General features: G+C 30.6%; 1 protein-coding gene across 6 annotated transcripts in view; it reads left to right on the top strand.

Moving 5' to 3' along the window:
- Positions 1–12,955, top strand: part of LOC148178177 (glutamate receptor ionotropic, kainate 2-like) — a 116,976-nt gene that overhangs the window by 53,757 nt on the left and 50,264 nt on the right. For all 6 annotated transcript variants that reach the window (XM_088029349.1, XM_088029348.1, XM_088029353.1 and 3 more), the window contains exon 7: positions 1,818–1,970. In XM_088029349.1, coding sequence (XP_087885475.1) covers positions 1,818–1,970 — 153 coding nt within the window. The remainder of the gene's footprint in view (positions 1–1,817; positions 1,971–12,955) is intronic.

The raw sequence follows: 12,955 nt of genomic DNA on the forward strand, positions 1-12,955 counted from the left end.
ATACTGTGCTAAAATGGGCATCTCAAAACAACGTTCAATTAACTGATGTTATGACACTTCAAAGGTTAAGGGAAATGGCCTTTGAAAATTTCCAACGCAATAAGCGTCAGTCTAAAATTACAATTTTTTTTCAAACTTGTAGAATAAACAATTTGTCTTACTACAAAAATTAATATGTATTTGCTCTTTTTTTTAATATAGCATTGAAAATTATTAGTACTTGGTAATTCGGATTATTTGATAGTTCGGACCGGGTCGGTTTTAATTGATCCGGATTATTGAGTCACTACTGTATAAATAAAAATTAATTCAATTTAGTCATGTTTTCAACTAAAGGCTTTCAATAACACACGAATTACTTTCTCGGCTATTTCACGGTTTCGAACGTAAAGTTTAGAAATTGAAATTCAATAAAATAAATTAATTAGATGTTTTATTAACAAAAAATGGATCAAAATGATGCAGGAAGGGTTTACATTCTGTGTAATTTTCTACGTTTAATTTCTTAATGTTTAATTTCTTTCTAATTTTACTCAAATTAAAAGTTCATCAATGAATGAAAAATGTTGAGCGAAAAAATTTGTTTTGATTGCTAACTCTATTTGTAGAGAAATATTTATAAACGGCAATAAATTAATTTATAAATTTAGAAGCAAACGGCATTTTAAGGGTTTTAAAAAATAACCAAAGGGCATACAAAAGAAAGAAAGTAGGACAAAAGACTAACATACAAGATAATGGATATGTAAAAGCAAGTTTTTGAAGAAAATTAAAAACTTTTTTGGTAAATAACGCTACTAGAAGCAAATAGTAGCATTTGGATCAAGGAAAGAAGGAAATTAATAACGACGTCCAATTTTATCACAATTTGTGAACGGAAAAAGAACACAGACTCACATTATTTTACCCATGAAAAAGTATTTCTACCAGACAGAGGCAAAATAAGCATTTATCATTTTACGATCACTTTACAATAGCATAGTAAGGAGTGTCAGAAATGTCAGAAGCAATCTTAAAAAACTGCAAGAATCTTCATGATCTGAAGAATCAAAACTCAAGAACAGATTTACAAAAAAAACAAGTTGGGAAATATGTATAGGTAAATTTTTATAATGCAGTGGTGGAACAAAATAATTAAGACAAACGTCCCTTATTTCAGAGCTTCCGAAAGGTAATAGCGTCTTGAACGTTGAACCAAAGAACTATCGTTTCCGATGTAAAATTGAACGGTATAATAAATCAAGTGGCTTTCAAGACCTCATTGACTATGTTTCATCACGCACGACCTGCCAAACAGAAAAATGGAAAACATGTCGAGAATTACAATTTTTTTTAAATACTCAAAAAATGTTCAATTTTATTGGGATGACTCTAGAAATCGATGAGCCTTTGATCGTCTTTCTTTAAATTTGATCCCAACTTACTCGAGGTCGTGAAGTAGACTAAATTTACCTGAACTTCATTAAGGAGAACCCTAAAAGCTCCAGACTTCCCCGCTCACCAATTTTCCGATTAAACTGTGGAGATCATTTCAGTTTGAGTTTTGCTTCAAATTGAATCCGGACAAGATAAATAGGTAGTATTGTATAAATCAAGCTATTGCTAATATGGAAGCGGCATTTTCCGTTTTCCTTGTATCTCCGCATCTCCTCTTCTACTTTTTATTTAAATTTATATCAGCATTTACGATACTATCACAATTTATTTTCGGTTATACAAGACAGAAAATCGAGGCGTCGTTCGTCGTTTAAAACTGAGAAAAGCAAAAGTGCAATTTGTGCAAAAATACGAAGCTAACGTAATATGTTTTATTGCAGGCGGAAGCAGCACTGATATACGACTCTGTTTTCGTCTTTGCCATCGGGCTGCAGACTTTAGAACAATCGCATACTTTGAGATTATCAAATGTATCGTGTGACAAGGAGCAACCGTGGGATGGAGGGCTCAGTCTCATTAATTACATCAACTCGGTGAGTAAAAAGCAAAAAAATTATTATTAAATTTCGAGCGTCATATTTATCTCTGTTATTGCATTTCTGCGTGGAAATCTGATCTTTCGATGATATTAATTTCCCGATTATACTCGGATTTCGGTTTCAGGCCGTCCACAAAAATTCAATACACAACTTAATAATACAAGCATAAAGAAATAGACCAGTGTCGAAGCCTTCAAAAAAGGTAAAAAGTGCAAAAAAATCGTAGTAGAATGAAACCTATTGGAAAATGTTGAGAATATTACAAAAATGAAAGGAAAAATAAATTACGGTCGATTCGAGGTGGGGAAGTGGGAGAGGGTCGGTTTTTAAGGGTTAAAATCGGTTTATCTCGATTTCCGGCAAATCTACAAGTCTTATGGAAAAAAGTTAAATGGCAAAGTTGTAGGTAATAAAAAGATCTACAACTTTTGTATTTACACTTTTTTCTCATAACCTCAAAATTCACATGAAAAACTCAAAAAACCACGTTTTTGGTTTTTTATTTTTATCTTTAACAAAAATTTTTTTTTTATGAAATTTGGTGAAAACTTACCTTTGTATATACCAAATACACAAGAATTTTTTGGATTTGAAAAATTTATTTTTTCTCCTTATTTTTATTTAATACCGGAAAAGCACCCTAATTTTCAATCGAAAATTCACGCGTCAAAATATCAGCTTTTTTAAAAAAGTTGGTGGGCTTTTTATTCGTGAAACCTCAACTTTCTGATAGTGTAATAAAAAATATACGTCACTATTTTCAAAAAATAAATAATAAATATAATAAATATTTTCAAAAAATTTAAAAAACGAAAAAAACTCGAGTCAAAAAATTATTCATCATTATGAACAATTTTGAGCTATTTATTAATATTAACAATGTAATTACTCATTTAGCGTATGATTCTAAGTTACATTGATTAACAAAAAAATTTTCAATCAAAAGATACTATTATAATTAACAAACAACTAAGTTAATAATGTGTATATTTGATAAAACATCTACAATTTGATTGCTCTGGCATTTAAATTAACAGAGTTACAGTTTTAACATATTTTTTCCAAAAGTTTATAGTTTATTCCCAAAATAAAAAAATCCAAAATTTGACATTTTTGATCTGTAATAGCATTTTTTTTCGCAGTTAATTGTATATTAATTACTGTACGTCTAAATTAGTAATCTCCTCAATTTTCATGTTTGTTAAAAATACAGCCCTTAATACATATACAGGGTCCGGCAACACTTGTGTCCACCCCCAAAATCGTATTTATTTTTAAAGATAAAATTTTGAAAATTTGCATACGCTCACAGTTGACAAAGCTCTAGAAGCTGACGTAAAAATTTGTTTTTTATCACTGATAGTTTTGGCGTCGCGACGCCTTAAAAATGTAATTGTTAGGTAATTGTGAGGGTTTGTGATATCAACCCCTAATTTAATTTTTTTTCAATATAAATATGTTAAAAATATCTGAGTTGTTATTTTAGATTCAATGCAAATTGGTTTCAAAATTTGAGAAAAAAATGCTGTTTTATCAAGTTAGTTTCTAAGTTCATTACGTCAAAATTGGGAACTACGTTTACACCCATCTGTCAACATCTTGTGTCACAAATGACATCTATCCTTTGGCTCGCTTTAGATTGTAACAAAAGTCTTACTTGGTGAAATTGTCACTTTGTCGATGTTAATTAACGATTTCTGGTGTCCATAAAGTGCAACATGTCCGTGTTAATCAAAATTAACCTTTATAAAAGTGAGTGAAGTGACTTGTGAAATTTTGGTGTAAACGTAGATTGCCGCTGCACTGTCATAATTTTGAAAACTAACTTGATAAAACAACGTTTTTTTCGCAAATTTTAAACACAATTTGCATTAGATTTAAAATAAAAACTCAGATATTTGTACCACAGTTATGTTGAAAAAAAAATAAATTCGCGAATATTTCCGCAAAAACTCAAAAATCGCTAAAAATTATACTTCTTAGGCGTCGCGACGCCAACCATACCGTGATAAAAAAACAAATTTATGCGTCAGCTTCTAGAGCTTTGTCAACTATAAGCGAATGCAAATTTTCAAAATTTTATCTTTAAAATTAAAGACGATTTTGGGGGTGGACACAAGTGTTGCCGGACCCTGTATAATTTAAACAGTTAATGGTTTAATAAAAAAAAACTAAATTTGCCAAAATTAGTACGTTTTGCTGTAGAATTTTGAAATTTAGCAGACTTAGTAATTAAGTTTAAAGTAGTAATTTTGCCAAATTTGATTGCTTTGGCATTAAAATTGTTAGATATGCAGCCCTTATTAGACAATTCTTTCAGATTTCGGTTCAATCAAAAAATTAAATTTTCCAAACATAGTACCTTTTGCTGTATAATTTTGAAATTTGGCATATTTAGTAATTAAATCTGAAATAATAGCCTTGCTAAATTTCATTGTTTTGTCATTAAAAATAGACCCATATATTTTTTCCAAAAGTTTTTGGTTCGTTTTCAAAATAAAAAATTCCAAAATTTGACTTTCTTGGTTTATATTTTTGCAATTTAGCACAGTTAATAAATAAGTCTAAATTAGTAACTTCCTCAAATTTTATTGTTTGGCGTTAAAACTGACCGAGATAAAACCCCTAATAAATAATTTTAGCAGTTTTTGGTCCATTCAAAAAAATTATAAAAAATTTTTAAATTCAGTATCTTTTGCTGCATAACTTTAAAGTTTCGTATGGTTAGTAACTAAGTCCAGATTAGTAACTTTGCCAAATTTGATTGCTTTGGCATTAAAATTGTTAGAGGTACAAGCATTAACATATTTTTTCAAAAATTTCTAGTTCCATCATCAATTTAAAAAATTTCGAAATGTGTTTCTTTTGATCGATAATTTTGTAATTTGGCACAATTAATAAATAAGTCTAGATTAAAAACCTCCCGAAATTTCATTGCTAGAATCGGAAAACGACAAAGGAATACCATCAAAGAGACAGAAATTATTGAACTAAAAAATATTCCGAAGAACATTTATGTAGTATGAGATTTTTTTTATGACAAAAATATAATAAAACTGTAATAAACCAGCTTTTTTACTGAAAAAAAAATTATAACATCCTCATTTTTTAGATAAAATTCCCTTTAAATCCTATCTTGAATATTTTTAACAACCATTTTCCCATGTTTTATTTTGCAATCTTAATGTTTGATGGATTGAAAATTTTTTTGTGTATCAATGTAACATAGAATCATACGCTAAATAAGTAATTACGGTGTTAATATTAATAAATAGCTCAAAATTGTACATAATGATAGAAAAATAATTTTTGGATTCGAGTTTTTTTCGCTTTTTAAATTTTTTGAAAATATTTTCCATAGTGACGTATATTTTTTATTACACTATCAGAAAGTAGAGATTTCAACGAATAAAAAGCCCACCAACTTTTAAAAAAAAACTGATATTTTGACGCGTGAATTTTTGATTGAAAATTAGGGTGCCTTTTCGGTATTAAATAAAAATAAGGAGAAAAAATGAATTTTTCAAATCCAAAAAATTCTTGTGTATTTGGTATATACCTACAAAGGTAAGTTTTCACTAAATTTCATAAAAAAAAAAATTTTTGTAAAAGATAAAAATAAAAAACCAAAAACGTGGTTTTTTTAATTTTTCATGTAAATTTTAAGGTTATGAGAAAAAAGTGTAAATACAAAAGTTGTAGATCTTTTTATTGCCTACAACTTTGCTATTTAACTTTTTTCCATAAGACTTGTAGTTTTGCCGGAAATCGAGATAAACCGATTTTAACCCTTAAAAACCCACCCTCTCCCACTGCCCGATCTCGAATCGACCGTAATTTATTTTTTCTTACATTTTTGTAATATTCTCAACATTCTCCAACAGGTTTCATTCTACTACGATTTTTTTGGTTTCAAAAATTATCGACCCTGGTCTAAAAATGTTTGTCGTTTTTTCAATCCGTAATAAATTGGCATGAATCCATCACTATCTTCATTTTATGTGTCATTATTTTCTATGGTCAGAGAAAATGGTAGTGAAGCAAAGCCGAATAAAATTTATAGTGCAAAGCAAAACTGGTGTGTCGAAGAGGAAATGGCGCCATCGCTAGTAGAATTCATAAATAAAATAATAAAACCCATCACTTGCATTATGAACAGTTGTTAATGCATTTTAATTTAAATTTTAAAGATAGAGATTTTTGCCGCTTTAATTAAAAATGTAATTAAATGTGAAGAGAGTATAGCAAATGCTTGAATAACACTGGCAATTCAATGAAATTTACTGCTTATCATTAATAACAATTTTAGATCACGTCTGAAAAAACAATTAAAAAAATACTCGGATTAAACGTGGCGAAAAATAACATGTAAAGCGACCGGATATAAAATCCTCGCTCCATAATGCTCCTCCATGTGTACATCCTCTCCATCTTCACTCATATTTACCTAACAATTCGACTTTTCCCGATATTTACGCATTCTGAGTGTGATAATTTACCAATTTCCACTCCATAAAAAAAGTTACTTAATCCTACAAACTACTTGGCAAAAAATGTCACGCACGGTCTAAATCCTGGAGTTTATCTCAGTCACACAAAACAAGCGACCGTATATGAAAACAGTACATTTCAGTGCAAAGTTCGTCTTAAATCCTTTAAATTGCCTAGTTGACAGCGCTTATTATGATAATTTGTATTTAGTTGCTTCAGCGCAATTTATGTGTCGTAAATGTACACATGCTCTTGATGAGAATACAAATGCTGTCGGGAAAGTTATGTGACAGTTAATTAACTCGAAGAAAAACGGATAATTTACAAGGGCCGTAAATAAAACGAGAGGGGTAATTTTTATGGTTACGTTGCAGAAAAATTGTTGACCGTCGGGGCATTCATTCTCAAGCTATTTTATGTTGAATCTTAATTTTACCAGCAGGTACAAATAAATATACTCGTAAAAATTGTACAATAAAACAAGTTAGTGATTTATAATCATAACATAATGTGAAAAAGACAATAAGGGTAATAAGGGCTAATAAGCCAAATTGCACAACAATTAATACCTATTTCTTTTGGACCAAAAAAACTAAAGGGCGTAAATCCTTGAAAGAAATAGTTTCTAATAGATGGCGCCACAACAAAATGATTTTTATTTTGATTTTAAAGTAAAAATCATGTTGTGCAAATAATGCTTTGATGGAAAATCTTGATTATTTTAAAAGTGGCGTGTCTTCTAAATGTTCCTTAACTAATTGTGAATTTAATTTTTTTTAGACCGCCGTCTATTTTTAACGTTTTTGGAGACATGTAAATAGATCAGAAAACGGCGTTTAGCGGCCTAGACCTCTAAAAAGGAAACTAGTTAGTTTTATTGTTTAACGGTTGATATCGCTACTGCTATCAATGATCAGGAGTCTGCTAAAGAGGAATATAAGGGGCTATTCTGCATCGAGTCTGTTAAATTTAAAAGGTACGTTAAAATAGTCAGATTTAACGGTGCGGGGTTTAAATAGCTACTAGGTGGCCCTCGGAATTCTGTAGATCTCGCTTTTTTCGTAAACCTCGCTTTTCCGTGGCGTTGGATTTTAATTTGAGATTGTTTATTTGTTATACTATAAAACAAAGATGGCCTCGAAAAAGTTAGGTTGACAAAAAAACCGGGTTCTACAGAATTCAGACAGCCACCTAGTTAATTGTATTTTGTCATTTAACATTTAGCAAAGAAAGTTTTAAGATAACTTTATATTTTGTGGTTTTCGTTTTTTGAAACTCTGATACAAATAATAACGCCTGGCAAAATGTAGATTTTCCTGAAAATTTTAGAATAAAAAAAAGAATAAAAGGTTTAAAGAACCAACTGGCTTCGCTGTTAAAAATTTAACAGTACTACGCAGAAACTTCATAAATCAGACAGGCTGCCCCTTTCATGGTTTCTGAACTCATTGCAAATTCTATTAAAATGAAAGAAAAAAAAAGACACGGCATAGCAAGAAAAAAAGATACAACAGAATCTCGCGAATTTATATAAATTGGTGAGTTTTTATGAATACAGGCGATTTCTGAGTTGGTGTCCTCTAAGCCATAAAATGGGGTTGTAATAATCAGTAATAATCACCTCCTAATTATCCAACTTACGATTTTCCCTTGTGAATGTGGTACGGGTACGACCCTTGGCTAAGTGTTTGCCATCTTTCTTCACAACATTTGATAACAGGGGTTGGAAAAGGAAAATAACAAACCATCGATAATAGAGCAACAGTTACAAAACTGGTCCAAAAAATATTATGAAGAATAAAAGGGTTCGCTCTCTTACTAAATTTTTATTTAATGGAAGAAATAAAAAAATAATAAACAAATATAATGTTGACGTAGCGATGATGTTAACGGGGATGATTGAAGTTACAAAATTTGTCTAAACAACTATTTTATGACTTAGCGGATACCAACTCAGAAATCGCCTGTAAATTCGTTAATTCGCAAATAAACATTGCATTTCAATATCCTCGATAATAAGAATTATTGTACACACAGGGTTTTCGGTTTTCGCTGCCAGATTTCTACAGAAAAATGGCCGAGTCAAAAATTTTGAGATTTTAGCAATAATTATAAATGGGCTGCAATAATTTATATTTTGGGACCCATTGTTTGGAAACAACCTGTTTGTTTAAGTTTATTCATTCATAAATTGGTATTGGCCAGAGGCTGAGTTCACCTGAATTTGTCGCTGATTGTCTTGTGATTTTGTCCAACTTTCTCTGATTTCTGTGTGATTTCGTCAAACTTCCTCTGATTTTTTTTGATGTCGACTCCTGATTTTCAAGTAATATTATCTGATTTCCTATTGATATCTTAATGATTTTCCCTTATTGTCTGTCTAATGATTTCTTTCTGATAACATGACTTGTCAGAGGTTAATACTTGTCAAAAATGGCACACACATAACTTCCTTTTTTTTTCTCGCTAATTTCCCCTGATTTCCGTTTGATTTAGCCTAACTTCCCCCGATTCCTTATAATTTAGTCTGACATTCCCTGGTTTGTCCAACTTTCTTTGCTTTTTTTTTGTATTTCGTCAGTTTCCCTGATTTCGTAACGAATTCCTCTGATTCATAGTGATTTCCTAAAACTTAGGAAGGTTAATCCCTGATTTTCCAAAACAGTATCCGACAAACTTTCCTAGAATTCCTTGTGTTTGCGATTAACTTTCTCAGATTTTCTTGTAATTTCTTCCAAATTCTTCCGATTTTCTTGGAATTTCGTCTAATTTACCCTGATTTGCTAGTGATTTCCTCTGATTTTCTAATGATTGGCCCCTAATGTTCAAATATTTTCTCCTGATTTTTAGTGATTTCGTCTAACTGCCCCTGATTTTCTGGTGATTAAAAAAGGTTTATTTGCGCTTTTTCTTCAACTCATGCAATCACACAATAGATTCTCAGTTTATGAAGAAAAAATGCTGTTGATAATTCTGTATCATGAAATAAACGTAGTACGTTAAAATGGAGAATTTTAACGTACGTCTGTTAATTCGATTGTGAACGAGCCCTAGTTATGTTTGCGCGTGCGCTTTTCACTACTGTCATCGCGAGAAACGAAACTAATGAGAATGAAAAATCGTAAATAATATTAAAAAAAATATTTGAACAATGTATAAAGGTAACTGGAAACTTGAAACGCGTTTAGGAATGTAGAAAATTCTTGCATACTAAAAGTTTAGGTCAAAGATAATAAAATGTAAATTTATTTATTACCAAAACGTGCAGTTTTTTTCTTAGTTTAATTTATTACAAGTAGGTAAATTATTTGCGAACATTACTTTGTTGATATCTTTTTGAAAATATTTTAATGAGTGTCTAAAATGCATTTCTGTAATTTTTAGAACATGACCAAGTCGCTATCCATCGTGTAGAGCTCTTAAATAAAAATCTAATGTGAAAATGCATTTTGTACTAATTACAACATAACATTATTATTTAATAATTTATTTAATAAATTATTTATTCGACGAAAAAAATGGCTCACTTGAATTGCTCAATCAAATTAAATTTCATGGTTTATCTGAATATAAAAATTCATTCATCAATAATTAAAGTAACTTCAAATTTCATCTCATACATGTGATTTCTTTGTTATCAAAGATTTATCAAATGCATCAAATTTGATGTAATTATTTTAAGAATTCAACAAAATTCATCTTATTTCGTAACGTTTATTAAATATCCTCGAAAACAACTGTCAAAGTGAATCGAAAAGCACCCTGTTAAATTTAAAGGATGACCTCGGTTTGCCTTTAAAAAAGCAGCTTTTTAACGTACTTTGGTTAAAATTTTAACGGACTTCGGTGATACAGAATAGGAATTTCACTTTCAGGGACCTTTAAAATTTTAACACGCCTTTAAATTTTGACAGACTCGATACAGAATAGCCCCTCTATTGTTTTATTTCCAACATAGTCGCTACAGAGTAAAAGCACTAAATCAGTTTTTTTTTATTTTTTTAATGTTGGCCTACAAAATGCTTAGCATTTTCCGGCCTTGTGATCCAAATAACTATTACCGCACTATCCACGTAAAAATCAAGAGGCCAGAAATAGCTATTTGTGTACCAAGGTCAAAAAGAAAGAAGGCGAGGGCAAAATGGCACTTTTTGGCCGTGATACACACAAGATTTTTTAGGCGACATCATTAAATTTACAAGTTAATTAATTTTTATTTATGATTTATTGATTTAATCAATTATAACAACTGAATAATTGTAAATATTCATGATTCCTTCAGAAAAGTTCATATTTTCTTTATTTACATTTGCAGTTTCGGCATGAGTAGTTTCGCAATTTGTATGAATTAGTTTTGATGTGCTTTTTGATGTTGTTGCAGCAGCAATGCTAGACATGTTTATTTTCAATAATTCAACACCTCTTTGTTGCACTTTACAGCAGTTTGTTGATTTGATTTTACCCAAAAAATTAAAAAAATGGGGGTAATGTCGGTATCTTGATGTAATATGCAAAACTATGGATAGATGGCGCCACCATAGATCGGCCAAAAATGTTTGCGCACAAAAAAGACTTACTATTAGGTCGCTTTTGAGACTAAAAAATTCCATTTTTAGTTTAAGCCGCCTAAACAAATATTTCTTGCATATTTGAACATTTTTTCAAGTAAGTATCCAATGAAAAACTATGTCATAAAACTTCTATAATTCAATAGTTCACATTTTAATTGGCGTTTTAATAAAGTATTACAAACTAAAAAAAACTGAAGAAACAAGAGTAAACAAAGTAAAAGGTGCTGTAGAGACAATTCTACTTTAGAAATAATTTTTCACTTCTGCAATATAAATTCCAAATTGGTTGATTAGTGTTATTGGTGAATGAGTAGTCTGTAACTCTCCACTCTTTTTCAATGGAGTTTTGTGTGAACAAATGCACAATTCCAGTCACGAACTTGGTCCCAGTCTTTGTTGTTATTACAGGAACAGCGTTTTCACCAACATCAATCACAGCTGCTCCTTCACAAGTGTAACTCATGTCTTCCTCTATTGTTAAATTGACTTTAACTGCTTTCTTAACTGATTTACCTCTTTAAGTCACTATAACTTCCGGCTGTATTCGCAAAGGGATCATCTTCCACTCCAACTTATAACATAACATTCAAATTTCTTGATTCATTAAGCCCATTAGAATTTAGTTATGAGAAACATATTTCATTACACACATCTTGGATTAAAACTTCCACATATCGCTTACGCGGGATAATTAGACACTTAAATCCATAGGAACCATTTCGGTCAATTTTATTTGATCGGAAATTGAGTGTCAGCGCAATAAGAGCACATTAACGGAAGGTTTATAATGTTGTAAACCACTTAAGAGTTAGTTAAATTTACGCCATACTGACGACGAACAATTTGTTTTCGGAAAACAGATGAGTATATCGACCTGCCCTCGAATGTTCCGTTACAACTTCACTTCGATCACTAATGGTTCTGTAAAATTGAGGTGGAAAACGTTTGCAAGTTGAGTTTCCAGGAAAGCTCTTACATCCAACCGTCGCGTCAGGCTGACAGCACTTAATTTATTAACATATTAAGCGCATTTACGCTTCTTGTGTTCAATAGTAGGGCTTGTCTGTACCTATTATTTCAGATAAAAGACAACTATAAATTTGCTAAAGAACAGATATTTATATTGCTTCTATTTAAAACAGTGAGGACAGTATCTAATTTGATCAATTTACTTCATCTCATTATTTAAGCAGATCCTGTTGCGTTCAAATCTTTTTAATTAATTTTTAATTTGATGAGAATTATCGGTAACGAGTAAATGAGATACTTCTTCACCAAAAATCATGTTTCAATTATTAATTGAATCGAAAAGAAGTGAACATCTTAGACGAAAGAGTATCCTCTTTGGTGAAGAGCCACTCAATCAGGACTCCCTCGTTCTGCGTGCATAAAAAGTTTACTTCATTGCCTGCTGTGAGACACACTTTACTCGCTCAAATGAGGTGTTAAGTAATGATTACAAGTACGTCGTTCGTTTAAATGTTCCTCGTTAGAACAATTAAATTGATGTACACAAGTTTTTTATCAAGATCAATAATTCTTTATTAAAGAAATACCTATTAAAGCGTTAAATTTTTTAAGTTTTAAAAATGGTATAGTTATTTAATAAACTAGTTTGTTAATGAAGGCGATTAATAATGGAAACTGTTTAAAGCACGAACGAGCGACAGCGAGTGAGTGAGTGTTTTTAATAGTTGAAATTATTAATCGCCCATTAAAAAACGAGATGATTACAACATTTTTCCGACGATCGTCGCAACAATCAACATTCATATTTTCATTTGGATTCAATTAGATGAAATTTTATAATAACTTATATTTGTCCGAATTTCACAATGTTTACAATTATATTATTAATGGAACAATTGTTTAAGGTACACATATGGCTATCAATGTTATCAACATTTTCTAAGTTAG

The sequence above is a fragment of the Gnatocerus cornutus genome, chromosome 2 (genome assembly GCF_029298725.1).
Source record: "Gnatocerus cornutus isolate USDA-ARS CGAHR chromosome 2, icGnaCorn1.1, whole genome shotgun sequence".
Taxonomy (NCBI): domain Eukaryota; kingdom Metazoa; phylum Arthropoda; class Insecta; order Coleoptera; family Tenebrionidae; genus Gnatocerus; species Gnatocerus cornutus.